The sequence below is a fragment of the Carcharodon carcharias genome, chromosome 12, assembly GCF_017639515.1.
Source record: "Carcharodon carcharias isolate sCarCar2 chromosome 12, sCarCar2.pri, whole genome shotgun sequence".
Classification (NCBI taxonomy): Eukaryota; Metazoa; Chordata; class Chondrichthyes; order Lamniformes; family Lamnidae; genus Carcharodon; species Carcharodon carcharias.
Genome location: NC_054478.1, coordinates 33,205,615 through 33,223,694, shown reverse-complemented (window position 1 = coordinate 33,223,694; position 18,080 = coordinate 33,205,615). Strand labels below are relative to the sequence as shown.

The 18,080-nt window shown below is 41.8% G+C and overlaps 1 protein-coding gene across 42 annotated transcripts in view; it reads right to left on the bottom strand.

Moving 5' to 3' along the window:
- Window positions 1–18,080, bottom strand: part of neb (nebulin) — a 284,616-nt gene that overhangs the window by 86,804 nt on the left and 179,732 nt on the right. For all 42 annotated transcript variants that reach the window (XM_041201321.1, XM_041201334.1, XM_041201338.1 and 39 more), the window contains 14 exons: window positions 16,694–16,891; window positions 14,545–14,649; window positions 14,325–14,429; window positions 13,563–13,670; window positions 13,371–13,478; window positions 10,269–10,376; window positions 10,068–10,172; window positions 9,862–9,966; window positions 9,664–9,762; window positions 8,877–8,981; window positions 6,370–6,474; window positions 3,285–3,389; window positions 1,238–1,342; window positions 1,037–1,141 (listed from right to left, as the gene is read on the bottom strand). In XM_041201321.1, the coding sequence (XP_041057255.1) occupies window positions 1,037–1,141; window positions 1,238–1,342; window positions 3,285–3,389; window positions 6,370–6,474; window positions 8,877–8,981; window positions 9,664–9,762; window positions 9,862–9,966; window positions 10,068–10,172; window positions 10,269–10,376; window positions 13,371–13,478; window positions 13,563–13,670; window positions 14,325–14,429; window positions 14,545–14,649; window positions 16,694–16,891 (1,566 nt within the window). The remainder of the gene's footprint in view (window positions 1–1,036; window positions 1,142–1,237; window positions 1,343–3,284; window positions 3,390–6,369; window positions 6,475–8,876; window positions 8,982–9,663; window positions 9,763–9,861; window positions 9,967–10,067; window positions 10,173–10,268; window positions 10,377–13,370; window positions 13,479–13,562; window positions 13,671–14,324; window positions 14,430–14,544; window positions 14,650–16,693; window positions 16,892–18,080) is intronic.

Below are 18,080 nucleotides of genomic sequence, written 5' to 3'. Positions count from 1 at the left end.
GGGAGGTGACAGTACTGAAATAACCCATGCTAAGTGTAAAAGTGTAACAGCATTTTGCAACAACTACTGAAACAGCTAAACCGCTTTTCTATTCGAAAGTTTAAAAATAAAAGCTTAAATGTAAAATGCAAATATCTCTGTTAACAGCAGCTGCTCAATAGCAGTAGGCTGTTATCGGAGGATTGTGTCCCTAATTGGCATCGAGGGCATCTGTGTGCAAACTCTTTACATTGTTCTGGCTTCTTTGCATGCAGTCAGATGCAGACACCAGAAAAACCATGGTGGAAGCTGATGTGTAGTGTTATTCAAGGGCTATATGGGAGAAGGGAGAAGAACATCACTCCCAATATGAAGGCTTTGCTCAAGCCTTACAGCGGGCAAGCTGCAAACAACCACAGCGCCTTTGACATAGAAACAAATCCACAGTGCTTTACAGAAGGACAGAAAATAGATTAAATAAATGAAAGGATCGATGCCAAGCCACAGGGGGGAAAGTTAGGAGAAATCGTAGTCAAAAGGTTGAGTTTTTAAAGGCAGAGGCAGAAGTGGAGAGATGGACATGGTTGAGGACAAAGTTCCAGAGAGTAGAGTCAAAGGCATGTGCCATCAATGGAAGGCAAAGTGAGGGAGAGATGTGCAAAAGAAAACATTAAAAATTGATTACTCTCAATATATTGAAATTCTCTCGTAACTGTCATAAGTCCAAGTTGAGTCCAAATGGCTGTCAAGGTAGAAATGAAAGTTGGCTATAAATACTGTCTTACAGTCATGTCAGCAGAATAGAAAATCAGGTAAAGTACTTAATGATGGTCAACTGGTTACCCTCAATCAAATAAAATCTTGCCCTTCAATATGTTGGATGTTGGTTTAATATGCTAAACATGCTACTGGTTTTGCATCCACAGTGCTCCAGATGGTACACTCCTGTGCCAGGACTATATGGGATGAAGGTGGCCTCAACTATTGGGGAAACCCTCCTTCACTGACCATGGAAAGCACAAAAGAATTCAGCTTCTTAAAAGTAAGCACCACGTACCTTACTGATATCATCTGTGACTTTGCGATGGTAGGTAATGTTCAGGGCATCCTTCACTGTACGATAGTGACCTTTTGCCTGTTCAAAGGCTTCCTTATACCGTAACTATTAAAAGCAGAGAGTATATTCAAAATGTGAAAAGTCACAGATGAATATGAAATTCCTTTTGTACTTAAAAAAAAATTAAAATTCAATACATACATCACTGGCAATTAGGTAAGCTTTCTTAGACACCAACAGCATTGGAGTGTCTGGGATTGGAGTGTATTTACTCTTCATCTTCTCATACTGTTCCTTGTATTTTTTCTAACACAGGAAAGAAAAAGGTACATTAGAATTAAATATCCTTTGGATGTCTAGTAGTTATGAAAGGAATTCTATAAATGTAAGTCTTTTTATCCTATCCTTTCCCACGATTCATATACTGCACCCTCGAATCCAAGTGATATTCATCGTACAAGAAGCATTAAAATTCAGTGAACTATTTTAAGGAAGGTGTATGTTTATTTAATTTTTTTCAATTGGATAATAATCCTGTTAAAATAGCAGCAAAAGAATTTCATACAAACACACTGAGGCCTGGATTTTTGCAATGTTGGAGAGCCTCTCAGGCAGAAGAGGCCTGACTCTGGAAGTCCTGCCCCTGAATATGGCACCTAACATTTTCACGGGCGGGAATGGGCCCAGGTCAGGATTCGCACATGTTCATTTCACAGAGGCAGCTGCCCATGGAAATCAACAATTGCCTCCACTCGTGTGTGATTTTATTGTGAGAGGTGTATGAAATCTGACGTGCACCAATTAGACCTGGTAGGATCAGGTCTGATTTTGTGGATTCATTCAGTAGCCAGCATATCCTTTTGGAGATGTAAGGTGCCGCTTTGGATATGGTCATGGGATATCTTTCGGGGACGTCATGTGCCATTTGTGGAAGGTGAGGTTCCCTTTGGGATTTCAAAAATTAGGCATGAAAGTACGTAAAATGTTCACAAGCTCATTAGAACCATGAAGCTCATTGGAACTGTCGGAAGTGTCAAGAGGAACTGTCAAAGACAACTGTCAAAAGTGTCAAGACAACTATCAAAACCAGTTGTCAAAAGTGTCAAGTAAAACTGTCAAGAAGAGATCTCAAAAACACCAAACTGAACTGTTAAATGGAGCTGTCAAGCCATTTAGAACTCCTGTCCTATAACTCTTTGAAGAAACTGTCTGCAGTGTTAAAAAATGATAGCTTGCTATTTCACTCTAAATGATGCCATAAGCCTTAGGGTTACCATTACTAGATTAGTGCTACATGACTGGTTTCATAACTGTCCGTTATTACAGTAGGGTACTACCATTTCACTGATTGATTGACAGCCTCAAGTGGGTATGGACTCATTGAAGTGGGACAATGAATTCCAATGCTTGTTTTTATAAGGGATTAGGCAATTGAATAAAATGTTTGTTTTATAAGGGATAATATAGTTGAAGGAATGAAAATGTAATAAATGAGGTTTTTTTAATGAATAAGGGTGTTTTTTGTTTAAAAAAGAGCCTGCAATGGGCACTTGGAACCTTATTTTTTTAATCTCAGCATGGATCCTGAGGTCTGCCCATTGTGGATCCTGAGGTCTGCCCATTGTGGATACTGGGTGGGTGGCATGGTGGGTGTCAGGGCAAAGGGTGGTGGGTGAGTATGGATTGGCATGAGTTCACCAGAAGTTGGCATTGTGACTGGGGAGGGGGGTGGTGGGCAGAGAATCATAGGTTGGCATGGAAGGTAAGGGGGCCATGGGGGGTGGTGGCATGGATGGTGTATGGGGAGTGTGTGGGGGTGTATGAGGGGTGAGGGCTGGAGAGCTAATTTATGTTTTTCTGGTTTATTTGAATTTTGAATCTGTGCCAATGCAGGCAGGTCTTCCGACCAGCATACCTCCACACCCAGAATCCCTCGGGGTCACCTGGCTTGACTCCCAGGGAGACCCCACTCCAAAATGAAAGCCCAAGCTTCTGGGCCACTTTCTCCTGGGTCAGTTTTGCAGAGCTGAGACATGTCCCGACTCTGGTACCGAACTAGGAGTGAAAATCCAGGCCTAAGTGTGTTTTTTCATTATTTCTTCTGTATGTTTACTTGACTTACTAATGTAAGTAACTTACTTTCTTAAAATGGAGTGCATTTTTTAAAAAAATGCAACAACATGTGTCTTTATATTACTTTTCTAACAAGCTTTCCAGACGGCAGTTTACCTGTGTCCTGAACTCTTACCTCGCTGGCAAAATGTTTGACGTGCTTTGCATGATCCAGAGTTGTAGTATGTTCATGAGGAATGTAATGTGGTCTATCCTTTGTAGCTAACTCGACATACAGGTACTAAAGAAGGAAGAAGAAATTAGGATTAATAAAGAATGTGGGAATCGACAGTACTTGGCAGGTCTCACTATACCAGCACAGCAAAACTGCAGTGTTGATCCATATTGAAAAACACTACGGTTCTTGAATTTTCCCATCATCTTAGTTATTGATGTATCAACTCCTTTGAACTGATAACTAAACTTTTAAAAAAAATCTATTTCAGGCTGGATCATGGGCTTAAAATAGCCAGTGATATTGAATGTGTGGATTAGCAGCAGCTCTTTAAAGCAGCTTGGTGCCTAATATTTGATTTGTTGGAGCCAACTCTCCCATAGTTGAATTATAAGATTTAAGGGGTAGTACGAAATCAATTTCAAAACTGAGCACTGGTCAAATCCTAAAATACAATGACCATGGCTGGTAAACAAAAAAGTATGACTTGGATCCCAAAGTTGGATATTTCTGAACGAATGACCACAATCTTGGTCCAGTAGCTAAAATATTTTGGGTCAACTGGCTGTCCACTCCTTGAAATGGTGAAGCTTAAAGCCTAAACCAGATGGCTTACACCTTACCTTCCAAGTTCATCCTTATACTTAGCTTTGAGATAAGTTTAGTAAATGTAGATTCAGAGCCAGAGCTATGAAAGACGTTTAGTTCTGAGTCTCCCCAATACAGCAAACATGATGTGCTGTGACGTTTTTGATTTCTGTTTGTATCCAAGTAGCACTCAATGCATTCCAAACTGGATAATTATTCTGATGAAGTGTTCTGATATGGACTTGAAACATTAACTGTGTTTCTCTCCGCAGATGCTGTCAGACCGGCTGAGTTTTTCCAGCTATTTTTATTTTTGTTTCCAGCATCCGCAGTGTTTTGCTTTTATCTTGGATAATTATTCAGTTGATATTAAAATTATTCAGGTCCTTTATTGGGAGCCTGCTCCAAATATCCTCTATTGTGAGAAATAAAGGCCGGGATTTTCTGATCCCGCCATCATCACGCGCAGGAAAATTTGGAGAAGGACCAAAAGTCTACCACCTCTAGTCTTATTTGATGATTGTTAATTTTAATTCTGTGTCCTTATAGTCTGTGCACAGTCCACATCATTTAACCTAATTAAAGCTAAAGCTTTTGCAACACACAAAATATCTAGATCACGTTCCCTCTCAATTATCGTTCCTCCTCAGAAAATTCAGCTCTGTGAGTTTCTCCTGATGAGTTGGCTTAGCACAGTAAGCCCTGTAGTCAAATTCTTAATCATACTTCTTGCACATCTGAACTTTCTCCAACTGCGTTTTAAAATATGGTATCTAACATTGCACACACTATTTTAAATCTGGCACCAATGGTTACAGTTTTAAGACTAGAATATTCCCCAACAGGACTCAAAAGCAGCATTTGTCAGAGATAGGAGTGCAAGACTGTTGGTTCAGATTTTCCAAAACCTGCTCCTTTTGAGGCTGTCCCTTGATGGGAGCATGGGATTAGTAATTTTTCCTGGTTAACTGGTCTTGAGGTGGATTGCAATATTTGATTTGCTTTGCTGTTACGATCTTTACACTAACAGTGAATTTTCAAGAAATGCACCCGGATCCTTTCTCAAGGCATAAATGTAAATACAATTGCTGACTTCTATTTCAAAATGCAATATTCTACATTTGGCCTTTGCCCCATATCCCTCACCTCAGGGATGGACACTCCACCCCCCAGTCAAAGTAGCAGCTCTGCATACTGAAGCAATTCAGAGGAGAACTCATCGGCTTCACAAGGCAACTAAGAATGAGGAATAATGTGGTGTGGTAAGCATCCCACATCCAGAGGGCAAGTGAAAAATAACTCAATTCAAATCTCTTGAAACTCAATCAGTTGAACTTAAATGTTATTTGAAACTGAAAATTAAACATCTAAGGCAGGATTTTCCTCAAGCCCTTCAGGGTTCTGCCATCAGATGCCCGTGCTGTGGGCGTAGTGTATTCCAAGCAACTGGGGACTTGCCTGCCAACAGAACAGCTGGCAACAGCCTCACACACCTCCTTTGGCAAAGGTCCGCCATTTTAAATGCCAGTAAGGCACTTAAGGGGCCAGCAGCAGGTCTCCCCCAGGGATCAAGTGTCCCAGACTGGGTTGGGGGCATCTAAATTCACTTCCCACCCTCCCCACCCTCCCTGAAAGCTGACAGCCAATTAGAGACCAGCAGCTCCTGATTGTAGGCAGTGCCACCAGTGGGAGCAGTGGTAGCTGCAGACAATACACCCACCAGAGGCCCACAATCAGCAAGAGACCCAGGCCACAGTCGTGAAGAGGGGGTCACAGGAGGGGGCAAAGGGAGGGGCCAGAGGCATGGGAAGAGGGTGTCTCTCAATGTGACAACCCCTGCCCAAAGCCGGGTCCCTCAAACAGGCTGAGTGCCTGACAATGAGGAACACCTCCAGGGGCCTAGCAAGCAAACACAACGAGGGTTTGCCTTTTGGCTTCCCAGTGTGGCAACTGCCCCGCCTGCTACTGGTTGAATACCATCAGTGGAGGGATTAATTGCCATCTTAAAGGCAACAATTGGCATCAAGCAGGAAGATTGACCATGAGCCTTCCTGCCTCGGACTGAACGGGGCAAAGGTGAGAAGGCAATATGGTGCCCACTCGTCACCCTCCCATCCAATTAAATGCACATCCTGCCTCCACACCTGCTTCAGGGCAGGGATGCCACTTAGCTGTGACTTTTTCCCCCAAATTGGCTAATTAGATGTTCTGATAAGATCATCAACTTGAAACATTAACCTGGTTTCTATCTCCCCAGATGCTGCCTGACCTGCTGAGAATTTCCAGCCTTTTCTGTTATTAATTTCAGGTTTCTAGCATCCATAATATTTTGTATTAGTGTCACATAAAGTCTAGTTTTTATTTTCCCCTTCGAGGTTTTGAGATGATTGCTAATTTTAAACCATTTTTAAGGAAAGGAGCCATCATCATTTTCATTTAACAACATATCTGATCTTACCTGGCTCTGTATCTTCTGACCATGTTTGGCTCGGTTGAGATCCACAGTGTCAAGCCTTGATGTGTACTTTGTCTTCACTTTATTCCCATGAGCCCGGTATACCAGCTAAAATTGACAAGAAATGAAAGAATGCATCAAATACTTTGTTAAAATGTGCCGCTGGTTATGTTTTATCCATGCTCAGATATATGATAGGCTAGGTATCTGCTAAGTACCAAAACCCACCATCATGCTCCAAGAGTCTCCAAGCCGAGCTTAATCCTTTCAGAACTTAATTTTGCTCAATCTAGAGTTTATCAATATCACTGCTGTGACAATTGGACCCTTCAAGACTGAGATTGATAGATTTTTGTTAGGTAACATGATGAAGGGATGTGGAGCTAAGGCAGGTAAATGGAGCTGAGTATAGATCTACAGGCCACGATCTAATGAAATGGAGGAGCAGGCTGGTGGGGCTGAATGTCTTCCTACTGTTCCTATGATCCGATAGGCACATCCTCCTCCTCCTCCTCCTTCAGGTACCATGCCCTAAAACGGTATTGGCAACCATGGACTTCCATTGGATTGGTCCATGATTATACTTGGCAAAGTACTGCAGTGGTTTTCCTGCCTTCTGTAATATGGCTGACCAGGAAACTCTCCTGCTCTAACTGCCTGCCATCAGGCATATTGGAAGGATTTACAGGCTGATAATCAACCTGTTTGGTCACGCTATGAATGCACCTTCCATAGCCATCAAGTCCTGGAGTGAGACTCACACCCGGAGCTTCTGGTCCAGAGGTAAGAACACCACCATTGCACCACAAAACCTCCTTCATAGGCATATACCCCATTTATTTAAGTTCAAATAGCTCAGGGGCAGGTTGGCAACAGGTAATTTTTAGGAATTTCTAATTTTGTGCAAAGTGCTGGAGTTTAACCAGCTAAAACTGTGCAATTTACCAGCGTGTGCAAGCTACTCACTGCTTGTCCAGGTAGGATAAGCCTACTGATTAACCCTGAATGAGCAATTCAGGGTCATCTGGAGCCAAGTGGGAAGAATATCAGGCCCAATGATAGGTCTGTGCCTGCAAGGCCATTTAGAGTTAGGTTGTTGCTCATCAAGTCTAGCCTTCAGTGCTGTGGGCCTCTTTGACTCAGGTATTTGGTTGCTAAATCTGAGACGGAAATTTGACTTGGTTCCAATCTTGCATCAGCAAGTATGTTACGTAAGAGCTAACCCAACCCTGAGATAAGTGCACTTACCTTCCTTCTTCACAAAGAACAGGCACTAGTTGATCAAAGCTCACAATTAGGAATTAAAGCCAATACCACAGGGACAGCACATAGGAGGTCTCACTGAGTAGCCTCTGAGCCAGAAGCTCCAGGTTCAGGTCCCAGTCCAGGACTTGATGGCCAAGGAAGGTGTGTTCATAATGTGGCAAAAATAGGTTGTGTATCAACTTGTAAATCCTTCCAATATCTAACATTGGCAGCTGGTAACATGGAAAGAAATTGGAGCCTCTAAGACTAAAAGGCCATAAGACGTAGGATCAGAAGTAAGCCATTTGGCCCATTGAGTCTGCTTTGCCATTCAATGACATCATGGCTGATCTGATATTCCTCAACTCCACTTTCCAGTCTTTTCCCCATAATCCTTGATTCCCTTAATGATTAAAAATCTGTCTATTTCAGCCTTGAATATACTTAACGACCCAACCTCTACAGCCCTCTGCAGTAAAGAATTCCACAGATTGACTACCCTCAGAGAAGAAATTCCTCCTCATCTCTGTTTTAAATCTACCATCATTATCCATGGCTCCAGGCTACAATCTGCACGTAAAAGTGTAGGTTGCCATAGCAACTTGGACTCCTTGCCTGGGGGAGGGCAGTTGGATAGACAGCTATTGTGATCTGATTGGTGCCAATAGCATGGGATTCAATCCCCATTGTGACTGGAGAGGATTCGGGTGCCCAACCTGTTGTAGAGATCATGACACAGTGGGTTGCACCTGCCTTTGGGCAGAGAACTGAAGCAGATAATAGAGGCCCCTCAAAAACAGTACAACCATCCAAAAAAATGCAAGTGCACATTTTATCATGGACACACCCTTTAGCATATGGCTTGAGATGTGCCAGCAACCTTGATGTTCTCTGTATCAATGCTAAGTGCAACAATTACAACAACTGACTAATGTAGGTATTTTTATAGAAACTTTGGTTAAAAAAAATGTGCCCATTATAAAGTAGATCACCCTTCTTGGGTTCTGAGAGACAGGTAGGTGTATACTGGAGTCCTCCCTCTTTTCCAAGAATCCACATCAAAGCTTGGTCTTGGACTGAAGGAATATTTACGTTTCATTCCTAGAATTTCAGATGAATGCGTGGAATACTGCATCATTCTCCTAGTGTTACCTGCCATCTTCATGCATAGTAAAGGCCACCTTCCTATTTGTGATAAGGGTGAAGTTACTAGTGCATTCTTATTCGAATACCATTAAGTGGCACATTTGCGGTTATATACTTACGTTGCTCAAGTGAGCTTTCAGTTCTGTCACATGTCTATGTTCAGGAGTATCAACAACTGATGTATGCTTGTCAAGTGCTTTCTTGGCGGCTTTGTCATAGCCAGTCTGAAAGAAACACAAAAAGCAATTCAAAAAACATTTTCAAATCTTTCCTGGATTTCACAAATATCATTTGTGTACCATTTCAGGAGTTAGCTGTTTACTCCCCCGAAACGTGGACACCAACCTGAAACATTCATTCTACTTCTCTTGTCCTACAGATGTTGCCTGACCTACTGACTCTTTCCAGCAGTTTCTGTTTTTATTTCAGAATGTCAGCATCTATCGTGTGTTTATTTTTGTTTCAATCTAGGGGTCTTAAGGACTGTCAAAATGTAATGTGATTATTGTTCTCAATGCAATAGCCAAGCCATAAAACAGTGTTACTGTTTGCGATGCAGATCCTGCTTCTCTGGATTGACTGAGTTTAACAGGTCTCAGGAACTCCCTGCTACTGGTCGTCATTAATGATCTTAGGCCAAACTTTTTCTACCAAAAACTTCTAGGGCATAATTTTAGGTCACAAAAGCTGGATTGGCTCAAATCTTGAGTCCTTCTTCATTTCACAATCTGCAATTTGATTAGTTGCTATTCAATCAAATAACGATGACCCACCTCTGCTTTTGTACATTAATATTTCAATCTTTTAAGTAACAGTAGTAACTTTTAACATCACAAAACAATCCATTTTGTTTTCACTTGGTGAAGAGCTATGGTATATCCAGATTTTAAAAAAAGGAAGGCATACCCAGAATTTGTGGAAGTCACGCACTCGGATCATTTCAGGAGTTTCATACAGGAAGCATCCAATGCCTTTCAGCCATTGAAGATCTTCCTTGTACCTATTCTATATAAGGAATAGTCACACATTTAGTACTGTGCAGAAAATATTAAGTTAGCATTTAAATAAAGTGCATGAATAAGTAAGAGCATGTTGAATAATTACATCACTAGTGATAACGCCAACATAACGGTGATGGAGCAGCTCAGGAGTGATGGGAAGAGAAATCTTACGACCTTTGGTCCTGAAGAAGTTCGACTTATATGACAGCTAAAGGAAAACAACAAGTCAAATCGTTTAATTCTTTTCAGCAAAGAAAATATGCTTGGTTTAAACATTGAGACAAGTTTGTTTTCAATTTCTAAGCTTACATCACTGATTGCTTCCTGTGTAGCTTTGACTTGACGAAGTTCTGGAGTGTCATGGGCGGGGTGAATCTTGTCTTTGTGGGTGTCATATTCTAGTCGATACAGTCGCTGTAAGAGAAAATTATTAAATGCATCATATATTCACATTTCCCCCAGTGATCTTTGTTGATCAATGTGATCATGCTAACATTACGCCCACGTTACCTGGTTCAAAATATTATCTGCTTTCTTGGCTGCAGTGATGCTGATGGTTTCTGGGATCAATTTGTAACCCCTTGCTTTCATATGTTCATAGGCTTCTTTATACTTCAGCTGGAAAAGGAAATGAGAAATGCTTTTAGCAATGATCCCCGGCTTAAGGTCAAAATCTTACAGTTTTTAAATAAGAGAAAATGCAAAAACATAAATATTTGTGGCAATGGATTTCTTTTGATTCTGTACGCTTGTATTTAGTGCTGAAATCTTTCTGATCTATTGTGACTCTTGTTCTAACACCCATCGCCTGCATTTGGCACATGGGTTTTCTTGACTACCTGCCTTAACAGCAGCAGATGATTCCTAGAAATCCCAGAGGAACAGTGCAAGCAGCAATTCCCTGCATTACAACAGTGACAACATTATAAATGTAAAAGCAAAATACTGCAGATGCTGGAAATCTGAATTAAAAACAGAAAATGCCAGAAAAACTCAGCAGGTCTGGCAGCGTCGGTGGAGAGAGAAACAGAGTTAACGTTTTGAGTCATTATGACTCTTCTACAGAGCCCCCTTTCCAGCATTTTCTGTTTTATTTCACATTTCAAATGTATTTCATCAGCTGCGAAGCATTTAATGATGTAAATGATGCTACACCAGATAATACATTTCAATAATATTGTTTGAAAGGTAGATATTAGCCATGACACCTGGGAGAACCCTCCTACCCTTCCCTGAAATAGTGTCATGGAATTGGTTATGTCCACCTGATGGGGCAGACAGAGCCTTGGTTTGATATCCCATCCAAAAGTTGACAGTTCTGTCACTGCAGTGCTCCCTCGGTACTAATACTGGATTTCCAGCCTAGGTTTCTGGAACCTAGTCTCTGGAGTTGGAGTTGAACCCATAACATTCTGACAGGGGTGAAATTGCTACCACAGAGCTACAACTGACAGCAAAGAGGAGGGAAGAAAAATAACAAGAAAAAAATAACATTGGCCAAAAAATTAAAAACTGTTCATTAATGAATGCTGATGGAGTGCTGTCAGAAAGGAACCAGCATGCCTTGGAAAAGTATGTCAGGTTGGACAGCAAAGGTTCATGGGGATGTTGGCAACTAAACACTAGCAGTCAGAAAGCTGCAGCTACAGAACCTTAAAGAAGATAATAATGTCTGGTGTATTGTCTGTCTCAAGGTCTCAATAAGTTAGTCATCTTGTGAAGGCCTTAAAGCAATTATAATCAACCCTAGTTCTGTCGAAGGGTCATGAGGACTCGAAACGTCAACTCTTTTCTTCTCCGCTGATGCTTGCCAGACCTGCTGAGTTTTTCCAGGTAATTCTGTTTTTGTTTATAATCAACCCTTATCCTTGTGGATGAGACTGATATAACTCCAGTATACAGTACGTCCAAAATATGATATGAATTAACACAAACATCTCTTTAGCATTGAATGGTGCTACAGATGGCCACAAGGGAGGCAGATAATACTGCAAAAAAATCCCAGTTAGAAAAGTCTTTGGGATAATTCATGATGCCAGTGCCACTGATAGTAGGAATGTTGGCCACCTTTGCATCCTGGGTACTGATATTGAGATTGTCTTGTTTATGTCTGTTTGTTACAATTATGTTTTAATGTATTGCTTGTAAAGGGTAACATTTGTGTTTGAGTGTGTTGACCAAACCATCTCTATCAAGTCCAGGAGCAGAACTTTTTATTTAGTAAATACTGATTAAGCAAGTAAGGTTAAACCATTGCTCAACAACACCAATCTATATTTATATAGCACCTTTAACATAATGAAACATTCCAAGGCATTCACCAAAGCATTATAAAACAAAGTATGACACCGAGTCACATAGGGAGGTATTAGGTCAGATGACCAAAAGTTTGGTTTCGATGTAGGTTTTAAGGAGTGTCTTAAAGGAGAAAAGCAAAGTAGAGAGAGAGATGGAGAGCTTTAGGGTGGATATTCCAGAGCTTGGGGCCTAGGCAGCTGAACGTACAGCCAGCAGTGGTGGAGAAATTAAGATTGGAGATGAACAGGTAGACAAGAATTGGAGGAGCACAGATTCCTTGGAGGGTTGTGAGGCTGGAGAAAATCACACAGATAAGGTGGGACAAGGCCATGAACCTGAAAACAAGGATGAGAATTTTGAAATCTAGACCTTTTACTGACAGGGATCCAATGTAGGCCAATGAACACTGGAATAATAAGGGAACAGTACTTGCAGAGAGTTAAGACACAAGCATCAGAGTTTTGGAATTACCAAAGGTTTACAGAGGGTAGAATGTGAAAGACTAGCCAGGAATGCATTGGAATAGTTGAGTCTAGAGGTCACATAAATTAGAGTTTCAGCAGCAGATGAGCTGAGACAGGAGCAAAGTCAAGTGATGTTATGGAGGTGGAAATAGGCCTTAGTAATGGTGAATACTTATGCTGGGATCAAATTTGACACCAAGATTGAAAACAGACTGGCTCAATCTCAGACCGTTGCCAGAGAGAGGGATGGAATCAGTAGTGAGGGAATGGAGTTTGGATCATTGACTAAAAACAATGGCTTCAGTCTTCCCAAAATTTAACTGGAGGAAATTTCTGCTCATCCAATATTGGACGTCAGAGAAGCAGTCTGATAATTTAGCAACCGTGGAGGAGTTGTGAGTGATAGAGCTGGGTGTCGTCAGTGTACACATGAAAACTAATGCTGTGCCTAAGGATGATGTCGCCAACAGGCAACATTTAGATGAGGAGGGGGGCCAAAGTTAGGTCCTGGGACACCAGAGTTCATATTGCCAGAGCAGGAAGAGAAAAAATTCCAAATGATTCTCTGCCTCTGGTTTGATAAATAAAAATGGAACAACAGGAGAGCAGTCCCACCCAGCTAGAGGACAGTGGAGAGGCAATGGAGGAAGATTTTGTGGACACCGCATTAAAGGCTGCAGACAAGTTGAGAAGAATGAGGAAAGTTTATCTTTGTCACATAGGACGTTATTTAATTGTGACTTTGACAAGAACTGTTTTGGTAGGACAGGGGCAGAAACCTGGATCAAAGGGATTCAAACATGGAATTCCAGGAGTTCACAAGGGTGAATGCCATTTTTGCAATACTTACATCGCTGCGGATGTCGTCAACATTTCTTGCATGTTTCAAGGATGGGATGTCTGCTGGAAGTGTATATCCGGTGGGGAGGAGGCTCCGGCCAGTATCACGATACAGGTTCTACAAAATGAATGTCACAAAACCCAATTAGATGGAGACGTTTCCCATGATTTATTAAAAACTCTAACTGAAGTACATACTTACCTCACTCTGTAATTTATAGGCTTCTCTAGCTCTATCCAGCTCCATGGTCTTTGTGGTTGGAGCAACCGTGCCTTTAATACTTGACTCATATATTTTGTGATACATAATCTGAAAAACAGAGGGAGGAGGATTAATGGAGCATATTTATTTTTCAAACATACTTTATTAACAAAATATTGAAAACAAAAATAGTTGTGCGCACATCTCTCTTGAATTTTATTTATGTTGATGAATGTATGTATCTGTAAATATATATGTTCGTATGTGAATACAAGTATCGCTGAAAAAAGAGATTTTTTTGTCAAAGTTTTTCATCTTGCGCTCATCAGGACATGTTGTTTCCCCTCATATTGGTATTTTCTTGCGAAATGTCCTGATCGGTGCAAGATGAAAAGATTTGACAAAAATGTTGCTTTTTTTTCAGTAATACTCAAGTTCTATACTTCTGCCATACCAAACAACTATTTATATGAATATACATGAATGCATCTCTCTATGTTAATGAAATGTGTGTATTTAACATATACACAAAATATGTGAACTATGTATAAATGTAAATACTCAAGTATCAGAAAATGTACTGTAGACAACATTACCCTTTGATGAGTAATACATTGTAATAAAACTCTTCGTGTTGCATATAGAAGTGTCAATGTATACCATTTACATTTGTGTTTTGACCAGCTGCTGATAACAGAGTTCTATCTCCAGACTTATTGAAGGGAATTCCTCCTTTTATAAATCATTTCACAAAACTCTTACATCGCTCAGCTGATAAGCATTGATGACAGACTGCCGGTAGACAGGAGTATCCAAGACTGGTGTGAACTGGTTCCTCGCTGCCTCAGCCTTTGACTTGTATTTAATCTGCAGAATAAATGAAAGCAGAAAATTCATCAAATGACTAGTGACAGTTTTAAAAAAAAAGTAACAAGAAGGAAAACTGAGATAAGCAATGCCGGATCATATTGAAGGGACATACGGCACTTTGAATGTCATTGGATTTCTTAGCATGAAGTATTTCCGGAGTGTCCCAGACATTGCATCCAATTCCTCTAAGCCAGTTGAGGTCATCTTTGTACAGAACCTAAAAAGAAACAAAAGTTTTAAAAATTAGCGTCAGGTTGATTGTTAGCTGCCACCCAGTCCATTTCTGGCTGCAAAATAGGAAACTGACAGCAGAAAAATTATGAGAGGGGAACTTCAACTGCAATTTCTAAGCATTCAAACAGTCTAGCCATCGCAAAGATAGCGACTGTTGGAGGCCTCTGCACAAATAGCCTGGAATTTGCTGGGCCAAGGAGGAGCAGAAATGCTCTTCCTTGGCCCTCCCCCACCCAAAAAAAAATTGTCCAACCTTCTGCCAGCGGCTGAATAGGTGCCATTGCATTACACACCATCCTCCCCCATTTAGAATAATCAAAGCAAAATACAATGGATGTGGGTGATCTGAAATAAAATCAAAGTGCTGGAAAATCTCAGCAGGCTCCGCAGAATTTGTGGAGAGAGAAACAGATTTAATGTTTTGAGTCTAATATGACTCTTCTTCAGAACTGCCGGCAGTCTCAAAGAACTCTCCAGTTCTGAAGAAGAGTCATACGGACTCAAAATATTAACTCTGTTTCTCTCTCCACAGAGGCTGTCAGACCGGCCGAGTGTTTCCAGCATGTTCTGTTTTTATTCCCCGCTTAGTCCCCAATTCCGACTCAGCCCTTAATGTTGCCATTGGATTTTAGGCCCAACCCCCCTCATCAGTGTGATGAGCTGTCCACTTGCACTCATTGAGCAGTCAGCAGCTCACCCAATTTAGGCTGGTGAGAGCCAAGCCTGACAATGCCTCATGTCTTACGATGCTAGCTTTGGGTGGGTCGATGCGGACACTTGACTAACTTAATGTCTGTTCTGGGCAGAGGCTAAAAAATCAACTCAGAACATTGGCTCATGAGCCTTAGAAACAGAAATAAAGGACACATTTATACTGTTTCTCTCCTGCTAGCAGGCTCTTCTTGCCAACGGGTATAGCTCAGAGGTAGGTTTTGCTTTCTGGTTGGGGGCATGGATTAGACAGTAGCAGTGCCAGCTCCCCCTCTTTCTGTGACGTCCACACAGGAGAGGCAGACCCAAGAAGTGTCTGCTCCATTTGTGGGAGAGCCTTGAATGAGTCAAATAAAAAGAGTTGGAGACCAAGCAGTGTGTGCAATTTGGTCATGGAGAAATTTCAGGCTTCAGTCTTTTCAGGGAAGGTTACGTTATGGAGAAGTATAGGAAAGAAAGTGGGTTGGAATAGATATGATTTTAAGCTAAAGTGCAAGAGCAAGAATTATTTCCCAGTTAAGCAATGGAGGTTAAACATCAGCAATCATTTAGGAAGAAAAATAGATGCTGCAATAGAGATGGAATTGCATGTATGGGGTCTTTCTGGATGGATATAGTAATGGAGGGGGGAGGGGGCAGTGGGGGAGCAGGGTGAATGTCCTCCCTCAGCCTCATTTATCCTGTGATGTGTGACCCTAGATGGTGAATGACAGTAGAATATTCAGTCATAGATGTGAGATGGTCACATCTCACCACAAACTTACCCTCACCTGACATCAACACACACACACACACTCACTGACACACAGACACGCACACTTTTGCAGCAGGGCAGTGAGCAGATCGCTAGTGGTTGTCCCCTGCGTAATCCGAGGATGCTGACTTGAACTTTGCAAGACTGGTTGAGGTCAGTTTACTCAATATAGATCAGGAATCAATCTAATACCTTCTTTATGGATCAGAACCTAACTGTACAGTGGCCTTACTCATTGAACCATGCAGCAAGCTGCATAGAAGATGGCCATTTGGCTCATTGGGCTTGTGACAGTATTTTGAAAGAACTATCCAATTAGTTCCACCTCCTGCTCTTTCCCCTTAGTCCTACAAGTTATTTTCCTTTTCAAGTATATATCCAATTTCTTTTTCAAAGTTACTGTTGAATCTGCTTCCATTATATTTTTTGGTTAAGATCCCAGTAAGGTTTTAGTGTCGCAAGATTCAACTTTCACTGTATAATATTCTGTATTTCAATAACAGAAAGCTACTGTAACTGTCTATTCAGTGGAAATGATTATGAAGTGAAAACCAATACTTACATCACTAAGCTGCTCGCAGACTTTCTTGGCATGAATGTTAACCTGAAGGTCTGGCAGGCATATCCACTCATGGAGGTACTTGCGATAGTCAATTTCGCTGACCCTGGCCTGAATATTTTTGGCAGCAACCACCTCCAACATATCTGGCATGATGTGCACCTTCATTTTGTTCTTTTCGTAATTTTCTCTATACAGACGCTGCCCAAAGCACAAGCCGAATAGATTATGACCACTCAATATTCATCCCATCAATCAGTACTCATTGACTAAAATAACCATAAATACAATGCAACAAAAACAAAAAGGCTTGAGGATAATTCTCACATTTCAATTAAATGATCATCACAACCTGTTACAAAGCAGACAACCTTCCTTTGCCACACATTTGTAATTTTTTAAAAAGGTATGCTTAATTCTGTCGCTGAGTAAAAATCCTGGAACTCCCTCCCTAACAGCACTGTAGGTGTACCTACACCATACGGATTGCAGCGGTTCAAGAAGGTGACTCACCTTCTCAAGGTCAATTAGGGATGGGCAATAAATGCTGGCCTAGCCAGCGACACCATCATCTCATGAATGATTATTTTTAAAAATTTTAAAAGAAATTGATATAGTAAAGTTAGAGTTAGGAGCCATACGAAGTAATTATGGGTAGGATCTTCCCCCCTCCCCCCCGTCGAGGGGGTTGTGTGGGAGCCAGCACGAGCAGGCGGGTTCCTGATCCGGTCGGGGGGGGGCGCCGCCATTTTACGTGGGCGGGCCAATTAAGGCCCGCCCATGGTGACATCCGCCAGGAAACACTATGTGCTCCCTGTGCAGGCTGGGGGGGGTTGGGGGATTCCCTGAACAGGGAGTGTGCTCTTATGTGCATGCCTGTGAAAGAGTGCACAAATCTCGCTGAGGCAAAGTGCTGCCTCAGGGAAGTCAGCTCGAATGTGAAAACCAGTTTAAAGAATAGAAAAAAATTTCTGACAAGTCCCCTCATGTGACACTGCCATATGAGTTGGGACATGCCCATAACTTTTATTTCAAAATATTCTGTAATTTTTAAATCCCTCACGAAATCTCATCCTGCCCGTGGCTGAGGTTTCATGCTTTTTTGGAAGCCCGCCTGGGCTCCCAGCCTGCCCGCCAACCTTAAGGTTGGACAGGCAGGTCCATTGATTACCTCAATGACTTTATTAACGGCCTTAAGTGGCCGTTGACAGGCAGCGGGCACGCAGCCGAATCGGCTCCAACCCGCCGACCTGAAAATGTAAATGACATGGGGCGACATCGGGAAGCCCGCCCAACGTCACCCCACGTCATTTTATGCGTTGGTGAGTGGGCCCCACCCCCCTCCCCTCCCCCTTCCAGCAAGCAGGCCCCGCCCTCCCTGCTCGCCGAC